Genomic DNA, 27268 nt, shown 5'->3' on the forward strand with positions numbered 1-27268 from the left:
ATCTCATTTAAATCACAAATGACAATCGAAAAATTAGAGAGACACTTCCAATAAAAAAGGTTTTAATTCTGAAAGGATGACAAGACAACAAGAGCCGGGGGTTCTAAATACAAATCAAATAGCAGTCCAACAGATTAGCTTGGTGAAGGGTGTGAAAGTAAAGTTAATTTCATATCAATCCATTGGGGAAAAAATTAAAGCATACTCTGTAACATGAGATTGTTACTGACCATTTCAAAAAAATCATAAAACATCACGTTAAACAATGCCAAAAAACTTCTAAATTGTTATAGTATGGGACACGACTTTCTGTTACTGCCTTTAAAAGTGCACAGTCGTACAACTGTTCCCACTGATTAAAGGCATGAGTAAAAGTTTTACGTTATGTTGGCTTTTTGTCTACACTCCACAAGATCAGTGGTTCATGCACATCAGAGACTTTCACTGCACATGCAATCATTTCTCAATGGAATCTACTGTAGGCTTTGGAAAACATTTTCTAACCTCCCTAACGCATACCTCTGAGCTTAAACCGTTCACCTGCTCAATTTAAAAATATGGACAACACAAGCTTCTTTACAGTATAGATAATACCCCAACTGACAAAGCAAGCTCTTAATGACACACAGTTCAGAATGTATCAAACCAGTAAAAAGGAAACAAAAGACTCAAGATTTAACAATTTTTACATTCTAAAGCTGAACCAGGTTGATGACAAACATCAATATAGAGTTGAAAAACATTATTGAGAGAGAACCCCTCGTTTCAGGACATCTGTGATGGAGACATCTGAGCCTTCCTCATGGAGCGCAGGGCCTTCTCGCGAAGGTGCTTTTCCAGGTCATCCAAGCTGTCTTCTACTTCACTGTCTGATTCCTAAAAGACAAACAGCATGAAATACACATTTTTCCCCATTTAGTTGCTTAAAACAATTACAGAATGATGGTGCTGGGGGGAAAAAGTTTATCAACAAAATCTAAATCTCCACTTCTTGTATACAGCATGTTTCCTGTGAGAAAGCTTGGTAAGTAAAAACACAACAAAAAACAGGGTTAACCTTTCTTGACTCTCCATCCTCCTCAATGCCCTGATTCTCTTGTCCATCTGCAGTCACAGGGCCACTGCTCTTCTCCTTCTTGTGTTTCTTGTGCTTCTTGTGTTTCTTCTCTTTCTTATGTTTCTTTTCCTTCTTCTTCTTCTTCTTCTTCCCACTTCCATCAACATCCGAGTTCTGTGTTAAAACAGGTCAACATAAGAACTCAGTTGAAATGACACATAACATCACAGGAACAATGATGGACACATGGTGTTTATGAAACATTTTCTTTTTCAGTCAAAGTTTAACAGTCCTCTTTTGTTTATGTAGTTCAGAATATATTGAACGTGATGTTGGAAGACAAGAAAACATTGGGTAATATGGTTATACTATGACCATTCTGGCTTGCTACATAAACAAATGTATATTATTTAAACTGCTACATGACATATTAGAAAAGTTCTATATCATTAAAATGGGCAACTTTGATATTACTTGTAGTCTTCTAAAGTTTACATAGACTGAAGTAATGACCCTGCTTGTATGCAGTCAATTCTAAATAATCACACTAGTCAATAAGCTGCTGAAATCAAACCTTGCTTGGGGATTGACTGCCTGATCCACTGCTGGGCTTTTTGGCAGGTGGCGGAGAACCACTGGCTGAGTGAGATGGTGAAGGGGAGGCAGATGCTGGGGCTGGACGTTTCTGAGCTGCTGGTTGAGGGGAAACAGACCTAGATCTAGAGGATGCTCTTCTCATAGGCTGTGGACTCGGAGATGGCCTGCGGATGACACAAAGGTGACATTAAGTAGGCAGAGATGACACATGTATGAAACTTTTTTATTCTGACTAAATCAGAATTGAGATGAGGATAGCTGCTTTGATTACCTCTGGTTGTTGTGTGGCTCTGGAGTGCGTGACACTCTGCGGATGGGTTTACCACTATGTGAAGGGGACTGCTGTCTCCGCTGGTTTGATGGGGATGTACTGGACGTTTCATAACGTCCCTTTGGACTGGGTGAACCCCTGACAGTGCGACTGCGGTTGGCAGGAGATGGGGAGAGGCGACCGGGTGCTGCAATGGGGGATCGTGTGTCCCTGCTTGGCCTGACAGATTGCAACATTGGGCTTCTCCTGTGTCTGGGTGGAGATGAGGACAATGGAGGTGTCCGTCTTCTTTGAGCAGGAGAACTTCTGCGCTTGGGGGACCTGGAGAACCGTCGCTTGGCCCCTGGAGACGAGCGCTTTGCTGGAGAAATAGACAACCTCCTTTTCAGGGCAGGCACAGGTGAGGGGCTGTAGCGACGCTGGATAGGAGGAGAATAGCGTCTGGGGGATGGAGAACGACGGCGAGGAGGTGGGGAAGGAGACCTGAGGAGCACCAAATTCAAATTTCACACCTGAATTTTCAATTACTAATATTAATGACGGACGATGAATATTCCCATACCTTCGTCTGGGAGGAGAAGGAGATCTGCGACGACGGGGAGGAGAGGGGGAGCGACGTCTGCGTCCAGGGGGTGATGGAGAACGTCTTTTCCTAAAAGAGTAAAAATCCAAAACATTTAACAAAGGAACACTGCCAACAACTTGTATTTTTGTCTATCAAGACAAAACATACAGCAAAAAAAAAAACTGTTTTAAGTGTTTGACCTTGGAGAGGTATCTCTGTGTCGCCTCCGTGGGGATGGCGTACGGCTGCGTCTTCTTCTGACTTCACCATTTCTGGCACCTGGCCCTGCTGTTTGCCTCTTGGGCCCCTCATCATCCGAAGACGAAGACCCTGTATCTGAAACAAAACGGACAGAGAACATCAACCACTGTTTTACTCTCTCCTAACTGTCAGGGATGAGGAAAGCACACCAAAGTTAGGGCTGGGGCAAAGCTTCAAAAGTTCATGACACAGTGAGGTCAAGAGGAGATTGACAGAGACGTTGTTAAAGAGTATGGGGGAGAACATGAGGGGATATAAATGCTTATAACCTGAAGAAGACTGACGATTCTGCCTGCGATATTGACGTCGCTGCTGCACGGAATCTGCTGTTGTCCCTTTCTCATTTTTATCCTCCTCTGAAATGTAGAGCATTAAGTGTCTCATCATTGTTTGTAATGCCAGTAAATCAGACTGCCATGAAAAAGTGAGATTTACAGAAAAAAAAAAAGGTATATTTTTATGACTGCTGCTAGAGAACGTCAACACAGCATAGTGCATATGAACTATATGTTTTTACAATGGTGTAAAATGTTAGTTTAAACTGTGTTTCGTCATGTGAGGATAATAAACCAAAATGTAAAGTAGTTTTAAATGTGAGAGAACTCAAACAAGGTCTTTGGACATTCATTTACACATTTGGCTTCGCAAACTAGGCATTTTTGTTGCCTTGAATGTTGAGTGACGAAACATCTGTGTCAATTTCTGAAGATTGCAAGTGTTTGGGATCTGGACCATTCATCCCAATTTGTAAGCTGGAGTCCATTATGGTTCTTTGAATAGAATTAATATATTGCTTACCTGAATCAGACCCCTCAGAAGGTCTGGGCTTGGCATTATCAGATGGCGAATCAGCTCTACCTCCTTGTTTACGCTTGAAACCTGAAAAAAAACAAGGAGCCAAGATTTTTAGATGCACTTCAAATCACTTTAATCATCAATTATAGCTCTTTAAATAACAGATTAATCCTCAACTCATTCACAGTAACTATTTGGTTTTCTGTAACCTAACTAACAAGGGAATTTACGCATAAAAAGATTGTCATTTATGGGGCGCTGGTGTCACAGTGGGTAGTGCGCGTGTCCCATGTATGGAGGCTATAGTCCTCCATGCGGGCGGGCTGACCGGGTTCGGGTCCAACCTGTGGCTTCTTTCCTGCATGTCGTTACCCACTCTCTCTCTCTGTGATTTCCAGCTCTATCCACTGTCCTATCTCTCCAATAAAGGCACAAAAAGCCCAAAAATAAATCAAAAAAAAAAGATTGTAATTTAGCAATTTAAATTTCTAAGAACTAACAAGCTTAAGGTGTCATGTGGCTCTGAGTACACAGTAAGACAAAAAAAATGTGAAAGGACAATGAACATAACATATAGCTCATACCAGAAGATCTGGCAGGTGATGCAGAGCCTCTGCCTCTTCTGGCCCGTGGAGATTGAGACCGTCTGTCCTTCCCTGCAGGGCTATTGGAGGCGTCAGGATGAAGGACCTGTTTTCGGGGTGGTGTGTTGGATATCCTTTTCATTGCTTTTTTTGGTGAGCGAGAGCCAGAGGAGCTGCTGCCAGAGGATGAAGCAGAGCGAGAGCGCCTCCTGTAGGAAACAAACAATGTGATTTTGAGAGTATTTACAAAGTATAACTGGCCCCACACATCTGCCGTATGGCAGGGATAATGAAGTTACAATTGTCTGATTCTCAGTAAAATAAGGTAAATAGTATGAAAAGAAGAAACAATATTTAAATATTATTTCTTTAACCAGTGGGTTACAGTCACTGACCGGCGGACAGGGGAGCGTCTATGGCGGTGTCTGGGGCCAGGGGGACCACGTCTAGGGGGACTCCTTCGGCGAGGAGACATTCTCCTCCTTGGACTCGGTCTTCTACGAGGAGAGTATGATCTGAAACGGCAAAAAGAGAAAGAGAACATAGTAATCTCATTTATTGTTTCAAAATAGTTCTAAATTCTCCAAATATCTGACTTCTGAAGAACTAGAAGAGTTTAATTGTCTGTACATTGAGAATTACCTAGAACGTGAGCGCCGCCGGCGAGAGCGGGAATGAGAACGAGAACGGTGGTGAGGTCTTTCCCTCCTACTGTCTTTTTCTTTTTCCCGGGACCTGGGCCTTTCTTCTTTCTTGTGAACCTTCTCCGGTGAGGGTTCTTTGACATCAGTCACAGAGTCTGCTTTCACCACCTCCACAACATTGTCACTGCAGACCAGAAACAAATTTAATCAGTAAGTTTATCATTTTTCATCCATTCAAGCCTATCCTACCTAAAAACCTAGGATATATATTAGTTTGGATGCAGCCCACTTTCCACCAGTCATGACTGCTACACAAAATGATGCAATTTCAAAGAAGACAAAAGAATGCTTATATGCAATATAATACAAATTGTATTATTGGTTATTATAATACCATACAATTTGAATTAATAAAACACCACTAAGAAATTGGTGGAGTAAGATATTCAAATTAAAAAGAAATATAAACTATAGAAACCTATTGAATTCAATAAAAAATATAAGACTTAGAATATATCCTTTCACTAACCAAGTGGAAGAAGTTTCTTGGATTACTGGTTCTGGCATAGCTCTCTGTTCTGATGTTTCTGGCTCCACAAGCTGCTCCAAAGGTTTCGTGGGCAGTTGCATCAAGGGCGGAGGGGGTGAACCGCCACCAACTGGGCTGGGTTTACGTCTCGGGGAGCGGGATGCACTGCGTTTCCTTTCTCGCTTCACTGGTGACCTTCGCCGTGGTGACGGTGATCTTGTCTTCCGCCTTGACAGAGATGAAGTAAAGAGAGAATTACTTTTCATGTTCTGTGATAAATACCATCCAACTTCTGTCCACCGATGTCGAGACAATGTCCTTACCTCCTTGGGCTCTTAGACTGAGCCCTCTCTCGGATTTCCTTCTTATCCTCATCAACCTTCTTCAGAGAAGCAAGCTTCTCCTGCTCAATCTTTCAAAAATAAAATAATGGGGGGGACAAAGAGATAGTTGTTATAATACTTGTCTCTGTCAACTAATATTCCTCACTCACAGTCACTTAAACCTCAAATTCACGACCTTCTGATAGCTAACAAAAGGTATTTTGCAAAGTTATACCTTCGTGAAAGCTCACCTGTCTCTGTTTAATTTCCTCTTTCTTCTGTTCTAAGAAAGCAGAGGGGATGCCAGCAATATTCTCCTGGGCACTCAGCAGCAGGGGCCACAGGTCCTTCATGAACTCCCGGGCATTCCTCCCATTCAGGAAACCTGTCAGGTTGATCTGCATCATCTTGCTATCTGGGTGCTGTAACACACACACGAAGGAGGGAGAGAAAAGACCATATGGACATTGAAATAATGGATGGCAAAATATCAGGGGGAGGTAGGATCCCACAATTGGGCCTACCTACCTTCTAGTTCTCACTAACTTTACCTGTGACTATATAGTTAATCACATTAAAAACATGTAAAACTGACTAGGATATTTAAGCATACCTGGGTCCATTAACCTATCAAAATAAGAATGTGATTGATATACTCACAAACTCATGAAACTGAGAATGCGAGCTAACTGAGGGGAGACTTTTCTAGTGGAATACAACTGCATGCAATACTGCCCTTACACCCAATTCTGATTTATTCCTCAGATATAAAATCTATCAAAACAAACTCAAATAACACAAAAATATATTCTGTCATATATTCTGTCAATTGCATTGCCCACTAGTGTACATATCTATGTCCCTACCCACCCCTCTTTCTTTAGTCTCCCAACAGTCTACACAATCAGGAGTTAAACAAATAGCCACAATACAGAGTGCTTAAAACCCAACACTGCAAGTACAGTTCCGGTGTCTTCAGTGAGTCCCGTGGGATCAGTGGGCACGGAGCTCCCTTGGCTTGCTTCCGCCTCCCTACTGCTTGAGACTCAACCACCTTGAGCTTAATGTTATATCATTTATCTAAATTGCAAGAGACGAACAAGCAATAATGAGTACACAGTTACACAAAAATTGAGTTTATTTTAAACAAATGTTATTGTGAGATACCCTAATCTCAATTAAATAACCCTCTCACACTATAATGCAACAGTTCCCTTTTAACTTAGCTTTAACAACCCACCCTGTCCCAAAAAGCTATGGCAAGTAAATAATAAAATGAAAAGCTAAAAAAAAAAACTAGACTGATACTTTTATGTTGCAGTGCTTGTATGAAATATATCACTTTAAACATACAGGGTTTGTAGTATCCTAAGTGAGTTAAGGACAATAATAAAACTTATAGCCATACATACCAACACATGTTTGGAAGTAAACTATGGGATGGATCCTCTTAATAGTCTAATGCAGGGTACTCTGTAAATTATATAGGTTGCACCCCCCCATGTCACAAGTAGTTTTTTAAGAAAAGTCATATATATATAAATAAAAGGTAGATAGCCTATGGGGAAAAAAACAAGCAAAATCTACTTTATACAACAATAATAACTACGTAACATGAGTAGGGCTTGGCACTACAGCTGTGATGGCAGAAAGGATGTTATGGTCAAAAACATGACCAATGAGAAACTTTTTACAAATTGACAGTTTTTAAGAGTAACTTACGTTAAACTATAAGAACACAAGCCACACATCTGACCCCAAGTGACAGAGGCGGACAGAGATTCAAAGTAACTGTTAAGAAATATTTGGGATCTGGTCCAAATCATGTTTTTTTTTTGCTGTCCTGCAGGGGTTGAGGTTCTCTACTTGCTACAGTGATGTACAGTAACAACTGGGGGTGAGTTCAAGACCCCCTCACATCACTGTTACGTATGGTTAAAAGTGCAATGGAAAACACTTCTGACCACAACATACAGAGGTCAAAATACTGGTCAGCTTGATGTTAAGTTTACCTAAAGCTAATCTTTAAATGACGTATAGAAGGTTTACGATATTCAAAAAGGCTGCAGCACATTAGTGAACGTTCCCGTTTTAAACTATTGTTGCAGTTAGATTAAAAGGCTCTCGGCAGATAAATGATGCAATGTAAATACGTACGGAGAACATAATCATGGCATTGTTCAGGTGTTTCTTTCACTGACATTATATTGGTAATCCCTGCATATAACTCACCTCAAACCACACACTGCATCATGAAGGGAGAGTTGGGCTCAGTGACTTTGGGCTCAGGAGAGAGCTAATTAGGTGTTGGTGCTATACTTCTGATGCAAGGTATAACATCCATATTGGTTCAGGCCTTTTAAATCATAAATCACATCATCATTAGAAGACTGCTGAATAAAGGCACTTTTTCACATAACAGCAAAACATGGTTATGCACAAATCAGTTGTCTACCTATTGTTACTTTAACCCATTCCATTTCAATTTGACTAGGATGTGCAATTATTTGCTGAGGTTCATCCTCACTAACAAATGCCCTCAAATTTATGATAGCTTTGAAAAAAAGGGAAAAAACACTCATTAAAGACATTACCTTCTCCTCAAGCTGGTTAAATATGAACTCTATGACGACATCATCCTCAAATCCCAGAATCTCTGTCACTCGTTGAGTAATCCAAGGTTTGATGACTTCTAGGTTCACTTTGGTCATGTCCACCTAAAGAAAACACAAACAATCAAGGCCCCCAATTAAAAAAAAGAACATTATGTTGACCACATTGTTTACATGGAGAATTTAGTTACAAGTGTTTATGCAGAAGTTTTTGTTTTAGTATGTGGATGATCAAATACCTTCTTGTCCAGACATTCTGCAAATTTCAGCTGCTTCAACAGTTTCTTCTGCTTGTTGCTGAAACGATTGTCTTGCTCCGCACTTGTGCCCTGAAGAAACATCATCACATTCATGTTAAATGTACTTCATGTTCAAATCTAACAAACATCATTAAAACTCAGTTAATAACAAACAAAACTCTGAATTAAAGTTTAGTTAAATAAAGTCTACCTCTCCCGTAAACATGTGACGCTGCGGTGTGTTTAAACAGATAGTACACATGTGACTACAGCACCGGGAGATATTTACACTGTCAACCTGAACCCGGATGAGCTAGCATTAGTTTAGCTAACAGCCTGGTTAATCCTCCACGGGAACCCGGAAGGCTGTTATCCACAGCATCGACACTGGTCGATTAAAGTGCTGACATGACCATACTAATGAAGCGGATTTCATTATGGAAACTAAACACACTTTTGGTCTACTTGTGGTCGGTTGCGTTCGCGTGGTCGTGACAGAGACAGAAACGACGCACCGCCTGGACGCCATCTTTACTGAAGGCTAATAAATTAGCAGAAGCATGCTAGCAGGATCGGCTTGTCTAATTCCTGAAACAGGTTTCTATCTACTAGTGAATATAGAAACAGCAACAGTGCGCGTCAATGAATCATAACAGAAGTCTATACTGTAAAAAAAATCTAATTACTTTGCAAAACCATGTAAACTCTAGTCATACGGAAGTTTAAACACGGCTAATGTCGGAAACCAAGATGTTATTTATCAGCTCATAGACGGAGCCCTAACCGTGCCGTGTCTGGCCCTCCAACTAAATCCATATTGCAAATTAAAGTTCTCACTACACGCAAAAAGTTTCAATCCAACTTGACAGCAAGTTAATAAAGCTTATAGATAAAATGAAATAACTTACGCGGAAGAATCCCGCGTCCATTATTGGAGATAATGGATATTAACAGGCGCTGTGAGAAGGACGTGCGTCTCCGGTGAAATCTCAGAGGCTCGTCGGGTGAAACGAGCGCCTCTACAGGAAGACACCCGCATTACACCCACTGTGTTCGTGAAGCACAACACCTGACGTGTTTATATATCAAGTAAACCAGTAACTACATGTAGTGAAATTAAATGAACATCACCAGAATACATGGAAATCAAGACTTTTTTAACACATGAACATTTTTATTATTCAAAGTCTGATTCAAAGTACACAGCATTTTTAAAATAGGCTATATGTTTTTTTTGGAAGTAAGTAATCCACAGTAGCCTAATAAAGATTTTTTTTTTGTTATTCATACTCCTTCATAACCCAAATCACACTGCTGAAAAATAAATAATAAAAGCTACCTTTTAGATGCCACAGCAAGGGTAGTGGGGATGTATACAGTGCATATTTTCATTATAGAGACTATTATTACTCAAGACTGCTTTTTAAAACAGCCAAATTACATATAGGCTAATAGGTGATTACAGTCCAGAGTAGAAAGACCAGGTTATTCAAGGTGATCCAGAAAGTAAAGCCTATCCAATATGTGTTACTGTAAATGTACAACGGCTCCATATTGTGATGCACATGTTCACAAACAGTGTAACAGAGAATTGTGTCATTGGATGTGATTAACATGACAGTTCTTAAAACTTAAAGAAAACAAGTACTTTTCTTTTTCATCTGAGGCAACATTGCCATGTGTAAAGTGATGCCTTGACTATAATAACAATTAAAAACAACAAGGATGAAGAGAAGCTCTGACTTTGACAGTATATGATCCCCTGAAAAATACTGAAATGTCTGTTTGAGCTAATACATACTGTGTCATATTTTACACTGTATATCTGAGGTTCTGACTCATGACTCAGAAACCATACTTCACAAACAGTCCCTGGCTCATATTTGTCATATACCAGAGTAACAGATGCTACAGGTTGACAACTTGTGAAAGTGAAGTGGAAAGTAGTATCTTGTTGGGAAAAAAAAGACTGAAGAGAAGTCAGGAATAGGGAATTAATCAAAACAGGTTTTGCTAGCTGACTGGCAAACCCTCATTGGTCCTCTTTTCTCGAATGGAGCGCAGCATGTCTGACACCAGCTCCTCAAGCCCAAAGACTGGTGCCCAGCCCCAATCTCTCCTGGCATTAGAGTCATCAAACCTCACAGGCCAGCTGTCTGCTGCAAAGTGACAAGCAAGATGACCACATTACTTCCATCACATCATTTTAATTAAAGACAGCTGTGTCAGAATGAATGTATAACTCAATGTTTCAGGTACATCTGAGAAAAAAAAACACAAGTAACTTCACAACTTGACAGATAAAGCTTTAAATACCACCTATTGATATGTAAACTCTGCTATGACATGAATAAAATGTGAACAAATTAAAAGCAAATATTTCTTAGATGTAAGAAAACAGATTTATTTTGAAATAAGCTGTTATAATTTGTAAATGCTAGAATACATCGTCAAATGCATAATAAAGTCAATTTGATTCACAATAATGGTTAGACTAATGGTTATTAACCTCAATTAGTTGTGTTTTTATAGGTCTATATAGCATGCTCTTTTGGGCTTGTCAGTTGTACACCAATTTGGCCAACTACCATATTCAACACTAAAAGAGGTATCATCCTACATTCCTAAATGTTGCACATGTATAGGTATGTGTACTTGTGTACATGTTTCAAGTCGTACCAATGGTCTGGCGGACAGAGTCAGGATTGTAGGTGACCTTGAGGTAAGGCAGATGCTTGCGGATTTCTTGGGCCACCTCCTCCGGAGTGAAGCTCATGGCGGCGATGTTGTAGGTCCTCAGTGAAAGTTGGCACTCTGGAGCCTGCATGAACTCTACTGTCGCACGGTGGCAGTCAGAGATATGCATCATGGGAAGACGGGTGTCAGGGCGCAGGTAACACTCATGGTGACCTGTGCTGAGAGCATCATGGAAGATTTGCACTGCATAGTCTGTGAAGAGAGAAAGCATGTATTGTATTGTAGGTAGCTGTAACAAACCACTGTAGTCGTGAATATTTGGGAGAGATGCAGATTGACATTGAGTGATGTAATACCTGTAGTTCCCCCTCCAGGCGGCGTGTTGACTGATATAACACCTGGGTAACGTAGGCAGCGAAAGTCCAGACCATATTTGTGATGAAGATACTAGAAAAAAATGCAACAAATGTTGAGATGTAGTCATGTTTTACAAGGTGTATGGGTTTGTGTCCGCATTTTAAGACAACGTCAAGTTTAACCAACCTCCCCCATCAGTTCTCCATGCACTTTTGACACACCATAGATGGTTCGAGGTCTTTGGACACAGAGGTCAGGGGCTGGATCACGTGGAGAAGAGGGACCAAATGCTCCAATGGTGCTGGGGACAAAGAGGCGTAGGCAGTTCTCTAAGGCCAAGTCAAGCACATTATGGAGGCCTAGGTGGACAGAAAATGATCCAAAAAGGAAATTTAAAAAATGGTCAATCCCTATGATAGGCAATACATTTAAATGGTGTTTGTATCCAGCAGACCTGTGATGTTTATCTTGCGTGCCAAAGCCACATTAGCCTCTCCAACAGCGCTGAGCAGAGCGCTGTAGTGGACCAGCCAAGTCACACGATTGTTTACGATCAGTTCTCGGAGATGTTTGTAGTCCAACACGTCAGCGTAAACAAATGGACCTAATGGGAGAAAAGATAAAAGAGGGAGATAAAATATAATAACAAATGATTTAAAATGGACAGAGCAAAATGTGAGTAAATAGCAGCTTAAGAAAAGAGGTTTTGCATACCACTGCTGACAACATGAGGTGGAGGCTTCTTAATGTCCGACAGGATAACATTATCTGTTCCGTACTGTTTCCTAGACATTAATATAGACATGTTATTAAGTTTCTGATACTTCGACAACCTTAAACGTCTTAAAGAGTTTTGTATAACCCACCTCAGTATCTGTGCGAGTCCTACACCTAACTGTCCCAGACCACCTGCATACAGAGACAAAGTTGCATATTTAGGCTGTTACTTGTTTACTGACTAAACAAGGTGACGTTTCAAGTTTGCTATAAAAAATGAAATTTAAGTTTTTGGTCTTTGAGTTTGTTTTGTTTGTTCCAACGGTTAGTCATGGGACTAAAAGTGACTGCAGGCTATTATTCTCCCTGCATCACCCATTTGCTCTTTAAAATCACCAGCACTGTCTGTGCGTGCTCTATTGTGACGAGGCTAAATGGGGTCCTGCTACTGGTGCAGACTGAAAACAAGTAAAAAAGAAAAAAACACAGCATATATGGCTACAAATCCTCCATTTTTGTTGATGTAACTCTATAGCTCCTTGCTAAACCACTATTTAATTAAATATAAACATAACATCTGCCTGTAAGGGTGGGAGTAACTCGCACAGCTCCCTTTAATGGTTTTCTATAGGAGGCACTCAACCCCTTTTGTAACGGCTCTGCAGTCAACAGTACATAACAGTTAGATTTGAAAGCGGTAGAAAACAATGGTAGCTTGACTAGACTAGTACAGCTCTTGGTTCAGTGAATTTATCCTAACTTTATCCTTAATGGATGAATGTCATGAGGAAGCAGCTACGACATGAAAACTGTGTATTACCTGTGATGAGGACACGGGGGTGTTCCTGAGGAGTGGGGGATGTGCAGGTCTCTTGATTGTTCCACCTGCTCATCTGCCTGGGCAAACAGCTGAAGCTGCGTCCTGGCAAACCTCGCACCCTGCTCAGACAACCTCGGCAAAACATGCCCAGCACAGCCATAGTGGGCACACAGACCCGCACACCTGGTTGCATGTCCAGTAGCAGTTCTTTGAAAAGTTAAAACAAATTGAACTAGAAAGAACTGGTTACCCAGAACTTCAATATACTGATAACCTTCATGGCTTTTGTTCAAAGAATACATTTATTTAAATTAAATTACAGGAGGATACAGACAATGCTTTTTACCTGTGTGAAAATCCAAAATACCAACAGATGAGTCTCGGTCCAAAACCAGCCGTGCACCTTAGTAAATCCCAAACTATTGCTCTAAACAAAATGACCAACTCTGACAATGAAGTCAGTTTAGTAAACACATTAACTACTGGTTAAATAAGCAGGTGAAGAAAGTCATGCTGGGTTGTGTGGTCCTTGTCCACTTTGTATAATCACCAGCTTGTGGCTCTTGACTAAAACAGACTACAGTCTCCAGCTTGCAAAGCTCCATGTGTGCAAACATGCTGACTTGCTGTGCACAGGGATTTGTATTGTGAAGAGTGTTTAGCTGAGCTTAACAGGACTGGGAGGTGTGTCACATATACAGCTTTCCTCTTTTGATATTTATGAGTGAATATACGACAGAATAAATAACCCAAAGGAGATGATGCAACATTTTGAGAACATGCAACACCTCTTCAGCATTTTTAAAGCACCCAAATATGATTTGAAAATGCAGTCTCAAAAGACATCAATCAAAACATTTCTTATGAACATTTTTTGAACGAGTAAAAAAAACATAATAAATATTTAAATGTGATTGGTTGTAAAAAAAAAAAAAAAAAGCCACAGTAAAAGGCATTGCACATTGGTTACTTTTTTGTTTAAAACATGCTCCACATGTTCAGGCTGAGACTGTTCAATTGTTCAGAATTATCTGAATGTTCATCATTTAAGTGCCAGCTTTCCCCACTCAGTGACCATGTTTCGTATTTCCTCCTGAGCCTCTTCAAGGTGACGACTCTGCTGGGTCCACCTCAGGAAGAAACCTGAGAATCAGAAATGAGCATAAGTCAGTTTTAACACTTAAAGTCCACGAATGAGTGTAAATAGCAAGGCTGTAGGCTTATATCACAAAGTAATTTTTATTTAATTTTATTTTAAAGTTATTTAACCGGGAGAATCTCATTGAGATTAAGAATCTCATTTACAAGAGCGTCCTGGCCAAGAGGGGCAGCAGCACAACAAAAAGTTACAGACATAAAACACAGAGTAATTACAACACAGTTTAACATGTCCTGAGTCACAGATCAGAAAGTCATTAGTCAAAGCATCTACAACCTGAAGCATCTTCCTCCAACACCTTCAATCTACTTTTAAAATGATTTAAAGAAACCAGCTCCCCCAGACACAGATCATCCTGCAGGAGATTCCAGGCCGCCCGGAGAGGAATTGGAATTAGCATTACTGCCTTTTGGTTTTGTGCATCAGTCTAGAGTCAAGTTTCAGAATACATCAGCTAGTGTTTCCCCCAGAATGACATTATGAATGAAGCAACAAAATAACTGGGCCTAAATAATATAGGAGAGGTCACACCTCCAACAACTCTGTCTCTATTTGTGTCACTACAGAGCATGTAATTGTCAGTAGACCTCCTTTGAGGGAGCAAAATACAAACTCAGGTACATGAGAGAGCAAGGGGAGATTTTCCATTACTCCATTGGCACCTGGTAGTTACCTCACTGATTGATAAATAATAAAATAAACCACATTTCATTTAATTCCCTCTTTGCATTGCTGAGATGTTAACTATATCAGAATGGGAAAGATTTGAGGCCACAATGATATTCCCCTACGACCTTTTTACAACTAAAATCTTATAAATTGATCCTTAACTCTAAGTGGATGATTGTGTCAAATGTTAAGAACACTGGGCTTCACTCACAAACGGTTCTTAAGAAGGGATTTATTTTTAAACGCCATTTTCAGGAAGATTCTGTCATTCGTTTAAGTTTTCTTCACTGGGTTAGTTCTTGGCAAAGAAAACATCTAAGAACACTCAACAACATACTAACACACATTTAAGAGCTGCCAGATGCCAGGGAGAAATGATTGTTATTCTGTTTCCCTTTATATTGCATCTTTGTATTATTATATAACATACATACATGCACGATGTACTTTAACTCAACTTTCATTTTAATAATGCAATGTTTAATCTGCAAAAGGTTGATTCTGAATATAAACTCAGCAGATAGGTAAGAATGTTTCAAATGTATGCTGAAAATAGGCTGCACAGTGGAGCATGAAGGTTTCCAGTTCTAATGCATGTATGTCATGTCCATATTCTCCATGTGCATGCATGGGTTCCCTCCAGGTACTTGATCGATAGATTCATTGGAGACTGTAAATTGCCGGTGGGTGTGAGCGTGAAAGTTTGTCTGTCTGACTGCTGACCAGGATGGATGTTGAAAATAGAACACTTACTCCCGATGATAACAATAATCCACCTTTAAACACCAGTAAATTTACAAATCTGTCACATGTTGCATTGTTTTACAGTAGAAGCTTTAAGAATAAATATTCAGTGTAATCATAATGTGTCTCCATAATGATGAGACATGATCATCTTTCAGTCATGTATTTCTCTCAAATTTAAGATCAAACTATTTTTTTTCACTTCGCCGGGTGTGTCCTTTTCTGATGTCTTTATTTACTGAACAATTGATATCATAATGTATGTGTCTGTGGTAGACTATTACTGACACTCCTAATATAACATAATAATTGTTTCTCACTTATATTAGCACTGTTTCCACATAAGAACTACCAAAGTTTTTCTCACATTTGCAGTTCAGTGTGAAAGATCATAAGATATTAGTTTAGGAATTCCTGACTTCTCTCTTTTGTGTGTTTGTAGTTTAGTTGTTTTTAGTTTGTTAGTTTATTTGAATCAGTGACAGTGTACAACAAAAACATTAATCTCAGAAGAGAAGGGATGCTTTGCACCAGATTTAGCTAACTAGCTAATTTCCATCTGTTGTCCCTGGGCAGGTGATGGTAAGAGTAAAATACAGATCAACCAGTCATGTGGACACACACACACACACACACACACACACACACACACACACACACACACACACACACACACACACACACACACACACACACACACACACACACACACACACACACACACACACACACACACACACGGTCCTGCAGTGTCATGCCCTTATATGGGCTTGAGCAGGATATGTAAATTAGAGCCCGACCGATTAATTGGCCATCCGATAATACCGGCCAATATGAGCTTATCCAGTAACTAGAGGTATCAGCTAATTGTTTCTCAGATATGGGCCGATATTACAAGATTTATTTACCAGTCAAAGGCCATTTCATTTGAGTTTTATTGTATTACAGCAGTTCTCTTCCTGGCTGTCACCAGCAGAATGTGCTCTTAGTCTTAAAGCAAGCGTTATCAATCTAAACATGTGCAGTTACTTTCCAGTTGACTGACCATCTTGTCTTGATTATACTGCATATCTCTCCCACAGGTGTTTGATCGGCATTTAAGCAATCAACGCAATAAATATGTATATCCAGATCCATCTATCTTTACAGATCGAACATAGATCTAAGAAAGATATCAGCGGATTTGTTTTGTGCTTAAGCATGGACAACTCTGCCAGTGTGAATTATCCTGTTAAATAAACAGGTTCATGATTCTGCATTAGATTTTCATTAGAAACATTATTCAGAACACATTTGATTAAAAAAACATACATTTGGCCCATTCCTTTCAGGTGTTTGATTTCTCCAGTAATTGAGTTGATATATAAACTAAGATATATGATAGGAATATGGGCAGAAAAAAGTTTTTTCCAGGACAGTATGATGTCACAGTGAAGTAGAACTTTGGCATTTTTTGTAAAAAAGCAGAATTATTAAGCAAATTAATTTTAAAATATGTCCTCCAGGAAATCATTTGATATTGAGTTCTTGTGAATAGGTATGACATGAGGTTAGTGACATTGACCTTTGTGTTTAGTTCATCCAGTTGAGATTTGTGCCAAATAAGAAGACATTTTTAAGCGCAACAGAGTAACAGACAACTTATATCTGGCTGTCACTGGCAAAGTGCATAAAAAATATTTTAAAAATCATAAAAATAATGAATATACACAACTCTGTATTCATGTTTAAAGTTACCTCTCCAAAGCTGCAGGGACTGAGGGTGAACTGAGGGCCAGATTGCTAGCTCAGTTGGTTCATAGAGCGGGTTAGAGTAGTAGTCTCTCTCCCTGGGCCTCAACAGAGCTCTGAACAAACAGTGAGTCCTTTCCATCACTCCTAGAGCCCACCTGAGAGAGAAGAACGAGGTGTAAGGTAACTATCTAGTCTCAAGAAGAAAAAGATATACTTTATTAATCCCGTGAGGGGAAACTCAATCGTACACTCTGTTGTTGAACATGATACATATACTCATGCACAAACAGGATCCTATGGACATGCATTAATGGAGAGATGTCAGAGTGAGGGGTCTGCCCACAGCGAGCACTCCTGAGCTGGTGGGGGTTCAGTGCCTTGCTCAGGGGAACCTCTGCAGTGCTCAGGAAGTGAAACTGGCACCTCTCGAGCTACCAGACCAATTTCCAGATTTAGTTTGCACCTGGACTTGAACTGATCACTCTCCGGTTCCCAACCCAGGTCCCTTCAGACTGAGCTACTGCCGCCCCTAAAACAATCAATTCCCATTTCCGGGCCACGCAGAGAAGTACCACTGACCTCTCCTTGTGGCTGTTGCACAGGAAGGTGCCAAAGTCGGAAGCGTAGGCCTCAGTCGCCAGCCTTAGAAGCAGTGCCTCAGAGAAACCCAGTGCCAAGGGAAACTGACGCCAGAGTTGCCACACACAGTCCAGCAGCAGCAGGAAGACGGGGGACTCCTGCTGGAGACGGGTGTGTGAAAAGGCTGAGTGGGCACATCGCTGCATGAATGGGTGTCCTGCCTGGGGAGAAGAACACTTATTTACATAAACTGCCAAACCTGTCTTGTATCAATGTGTATTTGTGTCAAGCATATCCCTCCAGATCTGGATGTTCAGCCCACTTATAGCTGTTTTTATTTTTTTTTATTTTTTGAGGGGGGGAGGGGTTCTGATTGGTGTAGCAGCCCGTCAAATACTCCAATCCTGAGGATTCAGTTTGGGACTGAGCTTTTATAAAACTTGGCCAGCTTGATTGTCTGCAGGCAGGGTTTCACACAATTGCAATTGTACCTCTCAAGTTGTTATTGTCAATGCTGTTTCTAAAGATGTATAAACTATATCAATTGTCTATCAGAATGTATATGCTGTTACCATGCTAAACAAAATCAAGGCACCAGCTCAGGTACCTTGGACTGGGCAAGCACAGTTCTTATAAGATCACAAACAAATTCCAACATTATTTCCTTGTGAAACTTAACTAAACAAACAAAACAAATTTAAAATAATAAACTTAATCCTCTTCCATAATGTTATGTTTTTGTTGAAGGTAAATTGAAAATTATGTGAACATATACAAGGATTATGGTTTAATAATGGACGATTAATGTTTAGCTGTGACTTGTTATGCCGTTTCCCTGAAATCTACATAAAGTTACAATGTCCGTGTTAAAACAAATGTTTGGAAGGAGAAGCAGGTTTTGTAAAAATACATGCCCACTCATGCATTAGACTGAATATGACTTTCTTTTCTCTTGCGGTATTTCCTTTTCTTGAGGGGTAAACTGTGAAGCAATATCTGTGAAGCAAGATATTTGGTAATAACAGCATGAAGAATAGTGCTTGAAAGAGATCTTCCTTTGGATTTAAAATGTCATCTTTATTGAAATGTTATATAAGTCTTAAACATTATTTCAGACACAGAGACTCAGTAAATCTAAAGCTATTCAATATTTTCATCGGTGCATTATTGCGTTTGAAAAACATAATTTAAAAGATGTAGTTACCCTGTCCTAATGCTCCTGTGTCTCTATTTCAAGTCCTGTTCATATTTTTTAAAATGTACAGTTCAAATGATACATTATTCATTTACATACATTTAAGATTATTAGAATCACACATATACAGACATACACTCACCTGTACCCACTCCCTCTCTAGCAGAGCCAGAAAGCCCTCCAGGGAGCGGCAGTGTGGATCCATGATAAGCTGAGCCAGAGTGCTGATGAGCAGAGTGGAGTCCGTCCCTTCAGAGCCATGTACTAGAACTGAGTGTCCGTCCCTGGCCCAAACAAATAGACAGCAGTCCTTAACTTAAGTGCTGCTGACAGGTTTTAATTGTTGCATGTGTATTTTTTTTATTATATTTTGTCCTTGCATTTATGTCCAGCCATGCTTTTGGTCTGTAGCTAACACTATAATATAGATTTTTTTCTTCTCGCTAGTTACATATAGAGGTGAACAGCTTTTGCCAAAGTGTCTCTTTAGACCTTCTTGCTTATATAATGATGATAATGTGGTTAAGGTATTACAACTTTCTTGTGCTAAATTGAAGCTTCTTATGTGTTGTGTTAAACATAAATTATTGTTACACATTTGTTCACAAGTTGTGTAAGGATCAATTTGATAAATTTTATTGGACCGACGCGTTTCATACCCTGATGAAGGCCACAAACCAAAACGCATCGGTCTAATAAAGTCAATAAAATTGATCTTCATACGATATGTGTTGCAGGAGCTTTTTGACCTCTTTCACTCTCCATTCATCTTGGTATAGTTGGTGTAGTTACCAGAAAACCCTACTCTGCTTTGCATTTTATTTTACAAGTTAGAACTTCTTATTAATTACCCTACTGCCAAATTTCTTAGGGTAAAAAAAAAAACAGATTCACAGAAGGGATCAAACTTTGCAGTTAGACAACAATAGGTGCGCACCATCAGTACCAATAGCACAGACGAACACCTGGTTGGAGTTCCTACCTCTCCACACACTCTGCCAGCAGGCCAGCAGTTGAAAGGGCGGTTTGGACGTAAGACAGCCACTTTGAATTCTCAAGCTTACTAAGCCAACGATCCATATTATTGGACTCGTCACCACAGGCCTCCACCAGCTTAATCAGACTCTCTTGCAGCGCTTTACCTCTGCAGACAACAAAAAAGTGAATGAAGTCAGTTTAAAGGGACAGAACAGCATCCACTACTCCTCAACCGTTTCTCACATACACACACTTTTCCATTTGTCTGTGCAGTCTCTTCCAGCAGCTGTAAGAGGATTTGGACTCAAACCCTCCACCTGTCATCCGTGCCTGCGTCGCCTGCTGACTGGAGCGTGTGTCAATAATATAACCTTTGTCTGAGCCATCAAGCACAGCCTGGAGGAGGTCCTCGTCTTCTTTGCAGCGCTTCCTATTGGCTCCTGGCAGCGGCTGACTGCTGTGCATGATCACCTGCAAAGGTTTTGTTTGAGTGTAATCATTACGTTTGAATGACGTATCTCTACGTATGAATTGTAGGATTTTGGTCAGGATACATAAATGAGACGCTCACCATGCCATTCTTCCTGTGATAGTAGCAGAGGACAGGGAAGCGTCCTCCCTGTCTGAACTTGGCAACCTTTTTAAGCACGCTATCGTCTATGTTCTTTGGGACGATGACAGCTGGAGGGTAAGAGGGACACACTGAGTAGTCTCTGTTCACAGTGCTCACTCGCCATCGATCATGCTGCAAACAGAGGAGAGAGAGGATCAGGAAGAGAAGTCACAGTTACACATAACCAATGAATGGTGACGGAAAAAATACACTTTCATGTTTTTGTCACCCTTTGTAATCTTTGTACACTACCAACTTAAGTTTCACGCTAGCCACCCTGTTTTGTGGCTTTATGTCAAAAGATACGAAAGATACAGAAACAGCTCTGCTGTTGAATTAGTTCACCTTCCTCCCCACATACATTGTGCACTTGCTTCCTGCTGAATCACAAAATCTGAACTCAGAGGGCAGAGCGACTTTGTTTTTCCACTCTTGATTTACAAGTGTGACATACGAATACAAGAGGCAAAAACTAACACAAAAAGTACATTTTCACCCAAAATGGCAAATTTCTACCTGAGGGCAAAATCATCAGACCATTTCACACCATTTGACTCTTTTATTATCTTTAAAATTTAAAAAAAACATGAAAATGGCGAATCAAAAACTATCAAAAAACCAATCCTTCTTCAATAAGACATTACTGCTGATCAACCCAAAGCTTTTTTGAGTTTATTTTTCAGAGCGTAGATTGATTGTTACATCAACATTTTACAAGTGTTCTATTTAGCCTTTTATTTATAAACGTAAATGTTTTCTTTTAATCCAACCTGTTTAAGAAGATTGGATTTGTAACGCTAAAGCTGAATACAAAATATGTTGAATGTAATATAGTGTATTTGAACAACATATTTCTCCTCTTTGATTAAAAAGGTGCCCTGTTAACACATTAAGGCAAATAGTTAGATGAACAGGTCTGACAGAGGAATCTTGCCCTACATTTTTGTTAAATAGGTCTGTAATACAATTGAAAAAAACCCCAGATGTTAGTAAGTGAGCATTAGAGGAGCTGGTAGGCCATTTTTCAGAACAATGAATTCCTACAATTGAGACATACAGGCTCCAAACAAGTTCTTCAGAGTGAGGAACAGACATGTAACTACGACTGCAGACATGTACATGTTCTTGGAACATCATGCCTGTAAAAACACACACAACAATGTTGCCCTCAGGGTCGGCCCCTCACCATAGTGACACACTATTTCCCAGAGGAAGGTTCATGTCTATTAGGCACATATTCAGGCTGTGTGCAGCACATTCTGGAGTTCCGCGAAAACAAATACAAGCGAAGCAACAGGGATATCCTCCATCCTGACCCCTACATTTAGTTTCCTGGCTGGATTGTTGTTATAAAAAGTTGCCTGTATTTGTGTGATCACATAATGTTTTTCATTCGTCCACAAGAGAAAGAGACATATGGAAACATAGATTTATGTTTTGCTTACGAGCTCCTTCATTTGACTGTAGAGCTTTTCAGTGGATGAGAGACCCCACTGGTCCTGCAGCCTGAGATCAGAGGGTCTGTAAAAGAAAGGATACATCTCCGAGGCACAGTCCAGACAGGACAGGGTCTAGAGAAAGAACACTTTATCAGATTTAAAACCCACAAGAAAGGAATTGTGTATTTAAAGAGAGGACATAAACTGAGAACAAAATACTTATATCCATGTTTGCTATATGTTACAGGCTTAGAAGGTTTAGCATATTTTTTATTATACCTCAATAGAGTGTGCAATATTGAGACACTGCTCCATGCCTGGGATGTCAAGCTGGAGAACATGCAGATCTTTACACTTGATGGTTATTGTCCCTGAAGATCCAGATGTCCTGGGGGGGGAAATTAAGCAGAGCAATTGAAACAATATGACCCTGCCACCCCCAGCTAACCTGTTTTGAGTGTAGCAGTGCAGACAGTGTGACTTGCAGCTGTAAAGGAAGGCAAACCTAGTCAGCTGGGCTGTGTGGGTGGGGACTTTGCAAAAGAGTTTTTGTTGACCAAAAAAAACACCGTAATAATTGGTTTCAGCGATGCTTAGACTTGGAAAAAAGAAGCTGGTTAGGAGTTAGCAACACTCAACAGTGTGTGTAGAAGGTGACGCGGACATTTGGTTGCTTAAGTCTAAGTTAGCACATTTTATATTTCCATTATCTGTGAGCAGCATGAAGCAGACACATGGCAACACAAAGTATGTCCAACCTTTCACTGTGGCCTGCATTAGAGAAGAGGCCGGAATAGGCCGAAAGGTTTTCCACACTGGTTGAAAAGATTTGAGGAATAATGGAATTAGACAATCAGAAATAATAGCATTCACTGGAACAGTATACAGACCCCTTTGGTTTTGATAAATGGTGTTATTTGTTTAAACAAGACCGAGTTTTTAACAATAATCCTCACAGAAAACCTTTGTCCTATGAAGATCTTTCGCCCTATATTAAATGCTGTAATTAGTGGTTATAAGCAATGAAAAGGGTTTCATTATGCAGAGTGATATTTAATTATGTGGAATCAACAGTCATATGTTTAAGCCACTTGAAACAAATGGAAGCAATGGTTATATGGCTGTCATAGCATATATCTTCAGTTTATGATGAAGATAGCCTATAGTTGGTCAATTATGTTCATTGTTGCAGATATGAATAGTCCTTCTCCCTCACCTCTTCTCAATAGCGTCGATGTTCCTGAGGAGCAGCAGAAACTGCCGGGTGCCTGTCTCCTCTCTGTCCGAGAAGAGCAGGTGGTGGCCTGTGATGCACAGGGTGCCTCTGCTCGGAGGGTGTAGCGGCTGTCGGAGGACAACATCCTCCACATTGGCTGTCTTGATGTGTTCAGAAAACTCCATCAGCTCCTCGTCACAAGCCAAGTTCCTCTGCAGCAGGTTAACTCCTTCAACAGACGTGACCCTGCCCTTTGGAAGTGAAAAACGCACTTCAAATCTCTTCCTCGCCTCTCGTGAGAAAAGCAGACTCCGTCCCCTGTTATCTCAGTTGGGTAGCGGCGCACTTGCGCTCTGTTTGTTTAACGATGAGGTTCTTATAAATAGATTCATTTTTTTTTTTTTTTCAGATCACAGCCAGACCCCAGTGGCGCTTAAACTTCACTCACACATGGCTGAACACAAACCGTTTTGCTCGAGAGAAAAGAAAGCGGAAGTGCATGTTTCCTGAGAAAAGGCAACTCTGAAATGTGTCACAAATTGCTGGTAAAAAAAAAAACCGAGGGTGGGGGGGGGGGGGGGGGGGGGGGGGGGGCAGCGGCTTTGGGCACGTGGTAATATGATCAATGAGCACTAGATGGCAGCACATTCAAACGTAAACCCTCTTTGAACGCACACCAGATGTGACAAGGTTTTATTTTGGCCCCACTCTGAAGAGGTAAAAGAAGTGTTGGAGTTATTTAAAGAAAGACCTACAGCAATAAAGCAGTGCAAACCATAGTTTTATAATCAAGCAAGTATAGCCTCAAACATCAGTGAGAAAGTGGTGCATGCTAGCCAATGTATGTAGCCTATTGGTATTACTAGTGTACATAGCTTAAATGTAGGCCTATTGTAACATTAACTGTAAATTGTTCATCTTTATGCATCTTTAAGTAACTCGTGAGGAACACGCATGACAACAACACTTGTTTAAATGAATAAGGGACTGTAAAGGTTGTTGTGGAAGCAGAGAAACTCAAGCTTGTCTCCAAATTGCCAGAAACATTTATTTTTTTTAAAGTGATTAAACAGAGTTAACTTTATGCTATTGTTTTTTTTTTTTTTAATTATTATTAGAGAGACACCTGGAACTTGAAGATGTTGATTCCGGTTATTTAATAGCACACACTTAAATCCAGCGTTTCTGTCCTATGCGGGATGGGCGGTCACTGCGTCTCCATATAAAGGAGGTGAAGACCTGTTGTGCTCTTACCGCCCTGCTGCCAATCCAGAGAGCGAAGTGAACGCGAATTCCCAAGCACCATCTGCCATCACTGCGCCAATGGACTTTAAAGAGTTTGGAGGGGACTCCTCCGAGGGGGAGACTGAGGACCTGGACAGCCTTAAAGCACTGACAGAGAAGCTGAAGCTGCAGACCCGCAGACCATCCTATCTGGAGTGGCAGGAGCGGGTACAGAGTCGATCGTGGAAGGAGAGTGATTCCGCAGACAGTCCGGGATCCGAAGGAAAAGCTGTTTCTGTTCCTGCGACTTCGAGTAATGAGAATTCTCAAGTGGTTGTCCGCAACATTTGTGGCTTTGATACTATTGATGATGCTTTGGAGTTCCTAAGAAAGGAGCTGGTAAGTGATGTCACCTTTTTTCACAAAAAAAAACTATACTTAAAAAAAAGTGAATTTTAATGTTACCTCTCAAAATAAAAAGGAACTCATCCACATGTGTGATATATATAGATGCCAATCTCCCTATGGTTCAGGTGTAAGTTGTCAGCTTTCCATGAACTTAGGACTTCACAAAGTTCTAGTAAAAACAGTTTGTTAAACAATGTGATGATCTTTGTTCCCACTATCTCAGGCTGCAGCCCTTACATGCCAGTTTTATGCACACTTGAATAATAATAATAATAATAATTGATCCTTTATTAATCCCACGAGGGGAAATTCAGTTTTACTGAATAAGATGATAATAAACCTTGGAGGAGAGCAATCCTACTCCAAACTCCCAAGTATTTTTCTGGTATCTCATTGACTTTATCTTCAACCTCCCTCTCCCTTAACCCCCCCCCCCCGCCCCCCTCACCCCCTGCTCCTCAGAGGGAGATGCAGGTTCAGGACAACCAGCTGGCCCGTCAGCTGATCCGTCTGCGGGGGGAGATTCACCGGCTGAAGGTAGAGCAGGTGTGTGATCGCCACAAGGAGATGCTGGACGATGCAACGTACGAACTGGAGGAGTGCGATGAGGAGTCAGACCTGCTATGTGACATCCCTATGAAGGCGGCCTTCGCTCTGTCCACCCCACTCAAACACCTCGGCCTCACCAAGATGAACATAAACTCCAGACGCTTCTCTCTGTGTTAAAAAGCCCAACCTACTTATCACTGACTGAGGATATTCCCATCACCTCCTCTGTATTTGTGTAGACACATTATGAGGCTTATTTTCTCTTTCAGAGGAGTTTTGCCGATAGAATGAAGGGGCACTGCAAGCAAAGAGTTCAAATAGAATAACTGCTATGCACCTTGGCTTGACATACAAAAGAAAGCCTCCATCTCCAGTCAGCCTTAATACAGACACTTTTTCCTGGACTGAGCCTGAGCTTCTCTACTGCTGCTGACTTCATAGAGCAATGCTCATCAGAGTAGTAAGATTGGGCTGAAAAATAAAAGACATGGAATGGGCATTTTGTGCAACATCTTACTCCCAACAAATGGCATTGTAAAACAATGTATCATAAGCCTTAAATAGGTGTAAAGTTAGGAGGTTGTTTTAGGAATATGACGGCGCTCACTTCAGACTGTGTCTTCTGCAGGAGCTCTTCAGATAACTACACAGCTAATGAAATTAGATCAAGGGGTCCGAAACAAAGGGTTGGAGCCTTAGGAGATGTTTGCAGGATAAATCCATTTACAAAACAGGAACCAAAAAGTATTTTTCATTTTTCAAGCATATCAAATATTATTAAATCTTTTCAGGCCATTGAAATCAGATGATGAACATCTGGAAACCCCTGTTTTACATTACCAGTAAGCCTTACATACTGTACACAAATATGAAGATGGCATTTCTGGTGTGCTCTGGCCTAGTCAGATGAATGTCATTCTCTACTGCAACATACTTCAAACACTAGAGTTTTCACTTTAGTACTGTTCCTAACAGTACCCTCAATAAAGGTAGGGTTCACACTCTAGCTTTTCTTTTTTTTTTACGCTTCATTTTCACAAACCAAAAATATCTCCTGAGCCTTGTCACTGCAGTGACAGGACCCAGGAGGCAATGCCTAATGTATTTTGTTTTCCATTACTATGTCGAGATGCTGCAGCGCACAGAGTAGTAACCATATATGGCTGGACAGTGACCAAGTGTATTTTACTGTGCAGTGGGCAGTTTAGTTCAAGTTGAATGATATATTTTATAACAGCATTAGTAAAAGAAGGAATAAAACACTTTTGAGGAGTGATATATAGATTATAACTGCTATTTTCACTTGTATATACAACACACTATTAAAGAGACTTTGCTATATGTATGTTGCTTGTGAATTTTATTTTTTAGTTTCCAATGTTGTTTTAGACGTGCTGTGGAGTAATTCTTCACATCACTCTTATCTTATTCAGGCTAAATGTCACCACTATTCCATCAGATCCATCCTCATTATCCGTCCTCACTTTTGATGTCACCCTGCACAGTAGGGTCTTCTTTCTGTCCATGAGACATACACGACCCGGTGTAAAATCCACACATATGAATGGAGCCCTAGAGGCATGTGTAGAAACACAGACATTGTTGGAGATAATTTGTTTTACAAGAAACCAAATATGTTTCTGCAAAGTCTGTTCATTGTGTGAAATGAGAGCACTACTAGAACTGCTGAGAT

General features: G+C 40.4%; 4 protein-coding genes across 12 annotated transcripts; 1 reads left to right on the plus strand and 3 right to left on the minus strand.

The window, feature by feature from the left end:
• Positions 1 to 45: 45 nt before the first annotated feature.
• Positions 46 to 9526, minus strand: srrm1 (serine/arginine repetitive matrix 1). Of its 5 annotated transcripts, none has more exons than XM_061063203.1 (17): positions 9386 to 9526; positions 8478 to 8567; positions 8221 to 8343; positions 5878 to 6048; positions 5627 to 5715; positions 5304 to 5531; positions 4773 to 4958; positions 4526 to 4645; positions 4131 to 4339; positions 3550 to 3630; positions 3021 to 3107; positions 2691 to 2826; positions 2488 to 2577; positions 1926 to 2408; positions 1632 to 1818; positions 1058 to 1231; positions 46 to 869 (listed from the first exon to the last, which is right to left on the minus strand). In XM_061063203.1, exons 1-17 carry the CDS (start codon positions 9404 to 9406, stop codon positions 858 to 860), a joined length of 2487 nt encoding a protein of 828 aa, XP_060919186.1. In that variant the 5' UTR covers positions 9407 to 9526; the 3' UTR covers positions 46 to 857. The 5 variants fall into 5 exon arrangements, with proteins under 5 accessions (XP_060919186.1, XP_060919184.1, XP_060919185.1 ...); XM_061063201.1 differs by having other exon boundaries at positions 46 to 876; XM_061063202.1 differs by lacking the exon at positions 3021 to 3107 and having other exon boundaries at positions 46 to 876.
• A 104-nt stretch (positions 9527 to 9630) lies between these two features.
• Positions 9631 to 13554, minus strand: tdh2 (L-threonine dehydrogenase 2). 2 transcript variants are annotated; one of them, XM_061063211.1, is made up of 9 exons: positions 13415 to 13554; positions 13069 to 13275; positions 12398 to 12440; positions 12246 to 12316; positions 11986 to 12135; positions 11718 to 11890; positions 11531 to 11621; positions 11157 to 11426; positions 9631 to 10636 (listed from the first exon to the last, which is right to left on the minus strand). In XM_061063211.1, exons 2-9 carry the CDS (start codon positions 13259 to 13261, stop codon positions 10491 to 10493), a joined length of 1137 nt encoding a protein of 378 aa, XP_060919194.1. In that variant the 5' UTR covers positions 13262 to 13275; positions 13415 to 13554; the 3' UTR covers positions 9631 to 10490. The 2 variants fall into 2 exon arrangements, with proteins under 2 accessions (XP_060919194.1, XP_060919195.1); XM_061063212.1 differs by having other exon boundaries at positions 13069 to 13251; positions 13415 to 13547.
• Positions 13348 to 23898, minus strand: zgc:154055 (uncharacterized protein LOC556036 homolog). Of its 4 annotated transcripts, none has more exons than XM_061063206.1 (11): positions 23395 to 23898; positions 22937 to 22993; positions 22458 to 22566; positions 22185 to 22310; positions 20698 to 20871; positions 20374 to 20597; positions 20131 to 20292; positions 19291 to 19432; positions 17954 to 18174; positions 17378 to 17529; positions 13348 to 14211 (listed from the first exon to the last, which is right to left on the minus strand). In XM_061063206.1, the coding sequence occupies exons 1-11, from the start codon at positions 23577 to 23579 to the stop codon at positions 14111 to 14113; spliced, it is 1653 nt and encodes a 550-aa protein (XP_060919189.1). In that variant the 5' UTR covers positions 23580 to 23898; the 3' UTR covers positions 13348 to 14110. The 4 variants fall into 4 exon arrangements, with proteins under 4 accessions (XP_060919189.1, XP_060919190.1, XP_060919191.1 ...); XM_061063207.1 differs by having other exon boundaries at positions 20380 to 20597; positions 23395 to 23897; XM_061063208.1 differs by lacking the exon at positions 22937 to 22993.
• A 734-nt stretch (positions 23899 to 24632) lies between these two features.
• fam167b (family with sequence similarity 167 member B) lies at positions 24633 to 26916 on the plus strand. Its single transcript, XM_061063072.1, has 2 exons — positions 24633 to 25017; positions 25489 to 26916. The coding sequence occupies exons 1-2, from the start codon at positions 24718 to 24720 to the stop codon at positions 25750 to 25752; spliced, it is 564 nt and encodes a 187-aa protein (XP_060919055.1). The 5' UTR covers positions 24633 to 24717; the 3' UTR covers positions 25753 to 26916.
• Positions 26917 to 27268: the final 352 nt, after the last annotated feature.

Source organism: Labrus mixtus, chromosome 18, assembly GCF_963584025.1.
Source record: "Labrus mixtus chromosome 18, fLabMix1.1, whole genome shotgun sequence".
NCBI lineage: Eukaryota > Metazoa > Chordata > Actinopteri > Labriformes > Labridae > Labrus > Labrus mixtus.

What these genes read in the sequence shown, in the direction of transcription:
- zgc:154055 (XM_061063206.1), bottom strand. Translation starts at nt 23,579, where the DNA reads ATGGAGTTTTCTGAACACATCAAGACAGCCAATGTGGAGGATGTTGTC. An exon ending in CTGGCAGAGTGTGTGGAGAG is followed by an intron (nt 19,433 to 20,130) that starts GTAGGAACTCCA and finishes TGTTTGGGCCAG; the next exon opens with GGACGGACACTCAGTTCTAG. An exon ending in TAGAGAGGGAGTGGGTACAG is followed by an intron (nt 18,175 to 19,290) that starts GTGAGTGTATGT and finishes TCTTCTCCCCAG; the next exon opens with GCAGGACACCCATTCATGCA.
- tdh2 (XM_061063211.1), bottom strand. Translation starts at nt 13,261, where the DNA reads ATGCAACCAGGTGTGCGGGTCTGTGTGCCCACTATGGCTGTGCTGGGC. An exon ending in GGACTCGCACAGATACTGAG is followed by an intron (nt 12,317 to 12,397) that starts GTGGGTTATACA and finishes ATTAATGTCTAG; the next exon opens with GAAACAGTACGGAACAGATA. An exon ending in ATGGAGAACTGATGGGGGAG is followed by an intron (nt 11,622 to 11,717) that starts GTTGGTTAAACT and finishes ATTTTTTTCTAG; the next exon opens with TATCTTCATCACAAATATGG.
- fam167b (XM_061063072.1), top strand. Translation starts at nt 24,718, where the DNA reads ATGGACTTTAAAGAGTTTGGAGGGGACTCCTCCGAGGGGGAGACTGAG. An exon ending in AGTTCCTAAGAAAGGAGCTG is followed by an intron (nt 25,018 to 25,488) that starts GTAAGTGATGTC and finishes CCTGCTCCTCAG; the next exon opens with AGGGAGATGCAGGTTCAGGA.
- srrm1 (XM_061063201.1), bottom strand. Translation starts at nt 9,406, where the DNA reads ATGGACGCGGGATTCTTCCGC. An exon ending in TTAACCAGCTTGAGGAGAAG is followed by an intron (nt 6,049 to 8,220) that starts GTAATGTCTTTA and finishes TGTGTGTTACAG; the next exon opens with CACCCAGATAGCAAGATGAT. An exon ending in AGGAAATTAAACAGAGACAG is followed by an intron (nt 5,716 to 5,877) that starts GTGAGCTTTCAC and finishes TATTTTTGAAAG; the next exon opens with ATTGAGCAGGAGAAGCTTGC.